Source organism: Cajanus cajan, chromosome 2, assembly GCF_000230855.2.
Source record: "Cajanus cajan strain Asha chromosome 2, NIPB_CcT2T_4, whole genome shotgun sequence".
Taxonomy (NCBI): domain Eukaryota; kingdom Viridiplantae; phylum Streptophyta; class Magnoliopsida; order Fabales; family Fabaceae; genus Cajanus; species Cajanus cajan.
In genome coordinates, this window is record NC_138518.1 from 28,383,590 (window position 1) to 28,392,975 (window position 9,386).

Sequence of the window (9,386 nt, forward strand, 5' to 3'; positions counted from 1 at the left end):
GCTAAAATCTCAGATTTGTTAGTTTGGAGGAATGGAGGCCCTGAGTGGTGTTGGAGATGGCGTAGAGAGTTATTTCAGTGGGAAGAAGATCTATTGAATTCTATTACAACAGAAATCAGTGAGCTAAATCTGAAGGTTGAAGTAGAAGACTGTTGGAGTTGGACTGCTGATCCTATTGGCATTTACTCTGTCAAGTCTGCATATAAGGAGATTAGAAATGAAAGGATTTTTGCGTCCAATAAAATCTTTTCAAAAGTATGGTCGCAAGTAGTTCCAACAAAGGTTACAGCTTTCGCTTGGAAGGTAATTCTTAACCGAGTTGCTACTAAACAAAATTTGTTTATTAGAGGCATCTTGAACAGTTCACATGTCGAATGCTCTCGCTGCACGGGCCACATGGAGACTAGATCACATATGTTTTTTGAGTGTCATGAATCTTATCGAGTTTGGATGGAATGTTTTAACTGGTTAGGTGTTAGCACAGTTATGAATAATAATTGTGCAATGCACTTGGAACAATTCTCTGGTCTTTCTTTTTGTAACTCTCAGAAAAAGGATTGTTGGATATCTATTTGGTTAGCCATCATATGGACAGTGTGGTTGGCTAGGAATGAAGTGGTCTTTTCTTCCACTCAAATATCTGCAATGGAGATGGTAGATTTGGTTAAAATTAGAACCTGGAACTGGTTAAAGACAAGGCATAAAAATTTTAGGTACGACTTTGCTTCTTGGTCCATGAATCCAGCAGCTTGCCTCACCTAGATAAATGTATTCAGGTGATAAACGAGTTTATTAGAGAAATCTGATTCTGCAATTTTTATTTCAATGTTGTGGGCTGGTTGTGATGGTCTAGCTTAGGTTCCTTGTTGTGGAACAATAATTTTAGTTCACATGTAGTATTTTGTAATGGGTTGAAGTACCCCTTGTACTTCCTTTATTTTTAATTATTTGGCTTATCAAAAAAAAAAAAAAATATACGGATGGGTTGAACGAAGCAAAAAGCTAAGTATGGTCACAATTCACAAATGTTGGATAGATTGTATAAAACTTATGTTTAAAATTAAAATTATACAAATATATTAACACAATATCAACCTTTTTAATTTAAGTTACTAAAAAAATTAAAATATTCATCAAATTTAATTAGTCGTTACTACATTCGACCAAACTAGATTTAGTTATTATTTTTAATTAGTTACCGGTAGTCACTATGCAACTTTATTTTTTAACTTAATTTGTTTATCCTTTAACAATCGAGTTGTATATAATTTGGCAACCAATCATAAATTTAATCGCAAAACACAAAAAAAATTACTTAAATCTTCTTTATTTGATTGATATCGAATTTGATTTGGTCACTAAATGACAAAATTATTAAAATAAAATAATGTTTCTTTTTTTTAATTGAAAGAGATATATAAAAAGAAATATAAGAATTATTTTTAAAAAAAATATTTTATAACTAGAATTTATGACCCTTACTATAATATTGTTTTATTATTTTAAAAATAAATTATGTATTAAAATAGATAATAGATCATGGTGTATTCAGAAAATGAGAAAAACAATACTATTAAAGGAATTTGAATAATAATTTTTTCCAATTTAGTCATTTAAAAATTGTGGACCAATTTGAAAAATAATTTATCCAACAAATTTATTATTTTTTTCTCTTAATATTTTTTTTAGTTTGCTATTTTATTTTATTAGATAACCCCTTCTTAATTTTGTGATCATTGTTTGTTCAATACACAATTTATGGTCCTTCATAATCTTGTTAAGGTAATTAAGTTCATTTCCATGAGTCTTATTTTATTTTAATTATTATTTTAAAAATTATATTTAACCATTGGTTTAATCGTGTTTGTTCCATTAACTTTAAAACAATTGGCGCATATAAAAATAAGTAAAAATTTGTCAAACAAATCTAAAATTGATAAAAAAAAAATTAAAAAGTTTTAACTAAGATTATTGTCTTGTGGTTTTAATTTAAGATAAATAAAAACATCCATATTAATATTACACATAAAATAATATTATTTTTTAAATATTAACAATGTAATATATATATATATATATATATATATATATATATATATATATATATATATATATATATATATATATATATATATATATATATATATATATATATATATATATATATATATATATATATATATAAAGGAGATAGGTGATTGTGTAACTTCTTTTAATTTGCTCTTCATTTTTTATGGACCAGTATATTCTTTTCTTTTCTTTTTTTGGTATTCAATGGGGCTCAAAGCTCAAAAACGAACTAACTACAAGAATTTAGCAAACCAGAAGAATATGCAAGTAACAAAGGAAGAATCAAACTAGGAGGATTGAAAAAAATAATAGGCTCCTCTCCATTAGCTACTCTACTCTTGGCTAAAGCATCAACCACCTTATTTGCCTCCCTAGAAATGTAGCTACATGAAATTAGTTGATTATGAGCAACCAACTCTTTAATAACCTCCCTAAAAGTCTCGAAACAATGATGAGATCTCATGCATCCATCATTGATGAGATTTACAGCAATCATAGAATCAGATTCAACCATGATTCTGGAAGTTTTAAATTGCTCCTTAGTGATACGAAGACCATGCCAAATCCGATAAAGTTTCGCTTGGAGAACAGAACCTCTTCCAACCTTTGTTGTAAAAGCCATCACAAACCTGCCTAACTCATCACGTAGAATGCCTCCGCAATAGGCTTCACCATTTCTTGTAACTAAGCCATCGATATCGCATTTAGCTTCATAGCATTTGGGATAGGAGGAATACAGGTCAAACTTGGGAGAGTTAAACATCGGAAGTTATTAGCAGCTGAATTTGCATGACTGCATGTGATAAATTCTTTACTTTCCATCCACTAAGACGTTGTTGGATTTTGTCAAGGATGCCTTGATAGGTAGCACGATTAACATGAAAATGGTGAGTTGGAACACAAAGATATTTACCCAGATTATCGGTGCGCTGGAATCCAAACACATTACTGATTTCCTCACGAATATTATGAGTTTATGACCCACATTCTTTGAGAAAAATATTCGAGTCTTCTCTTGGCTAGCCTTCTGCCTTGCACTTTCACAAAAAATCTTTAAGCAAGAACTAATAACTTCCACTTGATCAAGAGAATCCTCCACAAAGAGGACCAGATCATCTGCGAAAGCAATATGAGATAAATCAGGACCATTTCTTGATAGACGAATTGGCTTCCAACGCTTCTGTTCCATGGCTGCATTAATAATATGGAATAATCGTTCCAAACACAAAAGGAGGATGTATGGGGAAATAGGATCCCCTTGACGAACTCCATAAGAGGGTGAGAATTCATTCAACATCTTCCCATTCCATAATACTCAAAATTTAGAGGTTGATATGCATGCCCAAATAAGATTGACGAGCTAACGACACTACTAGATTTTAATCTTTTAGCAACATTTTCTTGTTTACATTTGTTAAAATGTTACTATATATTAAATAAATATTATTTTGTAACATTTTTTTTTTGAAAAATGTCATTATAGATAGAGTAACATTTTTTATTTCAATATTATTCTTTCTAATTGTTTTCAAACTCAAAGTCCCATATCGAATAAATTTTTTTTACATAAGTTATTTTGCAACATTTTTTTGAAAAATGTTACTATAATTGCTTCTAAAATCAAAGTCCCACATCGAGTAAAAAAAAGTATATTTCTCTTATATCTAATTGTAACTCATAATTAAAGTCCCACATCGAATAGATTAATGACTTATAAAGAGTATATATACTCATATAGTTATATTTAAAATAAATGAAATTTGATATTCTATATATAATTAGTGGTGACTAACTAAAAATGTATTTCCCTAAAAACTTAAGGAACTCTTAGAAGTTTAGGAAACATAAAAATATAATAATTTATAGTAATATTTAAATTAAAATTAATTTTTATTTTATAAGATTAACAAAATATTGGTAACATCATTAAAATGTTACAAAAAATTATTAAAATGTTACAAAAATACTACTTTGGTAACATTTAAAAAATGTTACCTAATTATGCAAAAATGTTATTAAAAGTCTTTAGCAACATGGACTATATACAACATTTGATAATATGTTGCTAAAACAAATTAGCATTATACATAATTAAGTAACATTTTTCAAATGTTGCTAAATACCATTTGTGTTGTAGTGTGAGGAAACCTAATATCAAGCAGACACTACAACACAAATAGTTTTTAGCAACATTTGAAAAATGTTACTTAATTATGTATAAATGTTATTAATTTATTTTAGCAACATATTATCAAATGTTGTATATAGTCCATGTTGCTAAAGACTTTTAATAACATTTTTGCATAATTAGGTAACATTTTTTAAATGTTACCTACCCAATTCCCTCATGTAACTCTACATATAAATAATCTCCTTTTCCCCCGTACCTGGATAAATAGGAACTCGGACAGAACCTCCTCCTCTTTTTCCTTAAACAAGGATCGGAACTAAATCTGGGATAGAACCTCATCCTCTGAGTTCCTCTTGGTCTTCAGAGAGAAGAAGAGGAACGAAAGAGAGAACAGAAGAGAAGAGAGAATGAGAATGAGAGATGTGTAGAAATGAGAGGATTTGAGGCCTATTTATAGGATTTTTCGCCCACCTACCACTACGGCCCGTTCCAAAATCGGAACGGCCCGTTCTGGGCCCTTCAAACCTACGGAAATTTTTGAACTGGAACGGCCCGTTCCAAAACCAGAACGGCCCGTTCCCAATCCCAGCAGAACGACCCGTTCTCCCTCCGGAACGACCCGTTCTCCAAACCAGAACGGCCCGTTCTCCCTCTGGAACGGCCCGTTCTCCAAACCGGAACGGACCGTTCTCCCTCCAGAACGGCCCGTTCTGATTCTCAAATTTTGGGCCTTTAACTTATTCCAGAACGGCCCGTTTCACTTTTGAAACGGCCCGTTCTGAGCAACGAATTGGGCCTACGGCCCATTGAAAATTGGGCTGTTACACATACCGCGAACACGCTAGGTTAAAGCATACTCGGGGCCAAGACCTCTTCCCTCTCTTCCACCTCCGTCTTCGCCGTCGCCACGTCCCGCGCTCAAGTGCGTATCGACTCCACGGCGCTCGATAAACTCTCCTCGTCCAACACCACTCCAACCACTTCCTTCAACCACCGCATCACCGTCCCCGATTTCCTAACCCTACACAAATCCCTTTTTTTCTCCCATTTTTCTCACACCCATTTTCTTTCTTCATTCAACCGAGGGAACATGGTTGCCGCCGCTGATCTTCTCATGCCGGAAATGGGCGTTAGAAAGATGCACGTGCTCGCCGTTGATGACCGCCACGTCGACCGCAAGGTCATTGAACGCTTGCTAAAAGTCTCGTTTTGCAAAGGTATGTAACTAAAGGTGGAAAATTTGGGTGTTTTCTCTTGCACCTGGTTCGGGTTTTGATGGTTTTTGGAAATGGGTTTTTGGTTTTGGAAGTGACGGTGGTGGAGAGTAGGAGCATGGCTCTGTAGTATTTGGGGTTGGATGGGGATAAGAGCTCCATTGGTTTTGATGTAAGCAAATTTGGCTTTTGGGTTGTTTAATAATTTGGGGATTTTACTTGGCACTTGGAAGTGATGCTTATGTTGTTGTATGATTTCTGTGGTGACAGGGTGTGAAGGTTAATTTGATTATGACAAACTATTCTATGCCGGGGATGACTGGATATGAATTACTCAAGAAGATAAAGGTGAGAAATCAGATTTTTTATTTTTTATTTTAAATTTAATTTGTTATGGTAGATGAATGGAAGAGAGAAGGGAGAATTGTTAGTGTTTTGTTGATTTAATAGTAGTGGGTTTTCCCCCTTTTCTTCTTGATTTTTAATTTTTTTCCTTCTGTTAATCTATGCAGGAGTCATCTGTATTTAGAGAGATTCCAGTGGTGGTTGTCTTCTGAGAATATCTTTACCCGAATTGATAGGTAAGATCTTGGTTAGAATTGTTAGTGTTTTACTGTTTGGTTCTTGTGTGGTTTTAGGAAGCTGGATGCCTTTGATTTTCTGGCTGAACTCGGTGAGAACGATTATATCTCTTTTATTTTATATTTCTCTAACAATTTTAGTCATTTTCTCTCGTTTTCTCTAACAGAATTTCATTATAGGTGTTGAAGATCTTTCTACGGTAGTATTAGTCCAAATCTGCATTATTTTATAAAAGGTTTATAGAAATTGGTGCAAGGAAAACTTTATTAATAACCGGTCTCTTAGACATGCTCGTGACATTCATAGGTAATTTTATTATTTTTAAGTTAAATATCAAAATATTATTTATAATGTACTCTAGTCTAGACATTTATGCTTTCTCATTTCTAAAATACTATTTGCAGGCAGATTCAGGGTCATGTTCAACAAATGGGTCTGAATCTTTCATCTTGTGGAGATGATATGCTTCAATTTCGTAGATGCCTTGCTGCTTCCTTTTTCCTCAATGCAGCTGTAAAGCAACCAGAGGGGACATACAGGTATCTAATTCAACTTAGAAATTCTCGTGCTGATCCGTCTCTGTAGCTTGCTTTCTTTTCCCTCTGTTATAAGCTCAAATTCCAGTGTTAGTTTTGAATTTCTTTATTGGTATTTTGACTCACTAATTGGAATCCTTACCTGCATATATAATTTTATCATATAATGCTTTACTATAGAAAGAGACTCTTATTTCTTAGTTACTTGACGGGGCTTTGGCAAATCACGACACATGTTTAGCTTCTTGTGACATGATCTCTCTCTCTCTGTTTCGTGAATTAAGAACGGTGGAGGGCAGGATAAGGTATTTGTTCAGTTTTTAATAAATAAAGAGTTTAATACATTACCTAACTTTGTTCAGTTTTGTTTCAGTGGAATGAAATCAATTATATAGTTCATTTACTTTCATTTTTATAAATAATTATATAAATTAAATATGTTGTAAATCTGCTATAAGTAATTATCATGATACTCTAATTTTAAGCCTGCAACTATCTTTTCTTCGTTCGGTGAAAAGGACATATGAATGCGCAGATGTAAAAATAGCCATACGGGAAAAGGTATACAATGTTATAAAGTATTGTTAAAATAAATTGATTTTTATCTTTTCTTCCCTGTAATTTTCTCATCAATGAGAAGTATAATTATTGTCATCACATGAATTACATTAGGACAATTATGGGATCCCACTTTTTTACAGCTACAAATCCTCAACTACTGATAATTCTATTGGTAGAGACATAATAATATTATTATAATGAGCAATAAACTATGAGTTCAATGCATAGTGACTTAGTCATACATATACTTTCTAATCTTTCATCAGTTCACAAATTGGGTAGGAAGGACAGGGAATTTTTTACCCACGTCTGGAATTGCCTTTAGCAACATCACACGAAAGAAGTGATGAATAGGGAATTTCAATGCAGTAACTATAAAGATAGTTTCATGGGTAAAGAATAAAGTTGGCTTTTAGAAACTAAATTTCCTTAGTGTAAAATATTATGTTTATTTGGTATTAAAAGAGTAAAATATTTTAATACTTATAATTTTAGTTTTCCTATGAGTCAGTTTTTTTAAAAATATTTTAATACTTATAATGTTCTTCACGTCTATATAATCTCTGTATAATCTCTTACTCTTGGTGGAATATTTGTGTGTCATATTTATTGTATCATGTCTATATAAATATATATGTGTTTATATTTGTTTGTATTTATATGCATTTATTAGTACTTGCTAATTTTGTTAATTAGAATCAATTCGGATTTTTAGTATGATTGTTATATATATATATAGTGGAAAGGTTTGAAATCCTTTATAATATCCTGCTCTGTTATAAACTGTTTGACGACTTCAGTTGATTTTTTGATGTTTTTCATTCTGCTCCATGGCCAGGATAGTGAACCGGGTCCTTTAATCTTCGAAGACCAACCATCATCACCAAGATCTCCCCTGTCACCCAAAAAACCATGGCAAGCAAGAGAAAATAATCGTGAATGTCTGTAAACATACACGATTCCTATATTAGAGAGTAAGGTTTTATTATTTATATATGAAGGAGCATTATTTGTGAATTGTGATACTTTTTTAACATACATGTTCATATATGCATACAGAATTGCTGTTTTGTTTATGTATTTATTTTTAATATTTTTGGATTATAGCTTATAGAGTTTGTTTTATGTGTGTGTACAGACAAACTGGAAATGTGTACAAGAACGTGAAGAGGAAGATTGAGAGAGGTGTTACTTTCCCAACTTGCTTATCTGTAAACAATGTGGTCTGCCATTTCTCTCCACTAGCCAGTGACGAGACAGTGTTGGAAGAAGGTGATATATTGAAAATGTAAGATTTTTGAGCATGGTTTTTTTTTTCTCAGTAGGAATTTTGTTATGAGTGATGGGGGAATGAAATTTGTGTTTTTCGCTATTACTGGGAAGTTGATGGTAGTTTCTTTGGTTGTTTGTAGTGATTTGGCTTGTCATATAGATGGTTTCATCGCGGTTGTGGCTCACACTCATGTTCTTCAGGAAGGTCCTGTAACAGGAAGGGCAACTGATGTTATTGCTACTGCAAATACTGCTGCTGAGGTGGCCTTGAGGCTTGTTAGGCCGGGAAACAAGGTAATCAATTTTAAGAATTTTTTCCCCTGTATTTGAATTTTTGTATGATTTGATTTGGAACATGTTGCCTCTATTAATTGTATGTTTGGTAGATAGGTATAAGGTCATCACTATATAAGCAATCTAGCTTAGTAAAATTAGGTTGCTTCATGTGTATTGTTTGAAGGGGTTTCTTTGCCTAAATGTGTGCCTTGTGGATTTTGATCTCTAAATGATGAAAAGTATCATGGCTATGGATATACTCCAATGAAGCTTTATTGTCATAGTTACACTGATAGAGGTCATTCATTATTTTTCATGTGTTGTCTTGTCGATTAAGCACATCATTAATCTTGGGAACTCCTCTTGATGTCTGTATTGTTCTTTTATCTTCATTTTAAATGATATCATGCGTTTTCATAAAAAAGACTTGATATTTTTGTTTTGATTGAAATTGTTTCAATAATAGGCTCTGGTAATCGATTACAAGAAATGGGTAATCAATTACTAGAGAACCTTTTAATAAGTAAATTTCGAATATATGATTTTCATTGTCTGGTAATCGAATACATGTATAGGTAATCGATTACCAGACTCTTAAAACAATAGTTTCCTCAAATTTAGTCATCAAACAGTTAGCGAGAGATTCATCCCAGTTAGTGACAGATAAAATTCGTTGCAAATTGTGAGGAATTCTAGCGTCGCAAATTGTGACGGATTCTAGTCAATTATAGGCATCACAGTTTG

General features: G+C 32.5%; 1 protein-coding gene and 1 pseudogene across 1 annotated transcript; both read left to right on the top strand.

Annotated features, from left to right (window-relative positions):
• Positions 1-4,828: 4,828 nt before the first annotated feature.
• Positions 4,829-7,255, top strand: LOC145954860 (two-component response regulator ARR5-like; annotated as a pseudogene).
• Positions 7,256-7,849: 594 nt separating this feature from the next.
• On the top strand, positions 7,850-8,762 carry LOC109804363 (ERBB-3 BINDING PROTEIN 1). The gene is made up of 4 exons (XM_083069547.1): positions 7,850-8,068; positions 8,233-8,382; positions 8,507-8,660; positions 8,757-8,762. The coding sequence occupies exons 1-4, from the start codon at positions 8,034-8,036 to the stop codon at positions 8,760-8,762; spliced, it is 345 nt and encodes a 114-aa protein (XP_082925673.1). The 5' UTR covers positions 7,850-8,033.
• Positions 8,763-9,386: the final 624 nt, after the last annotated feature.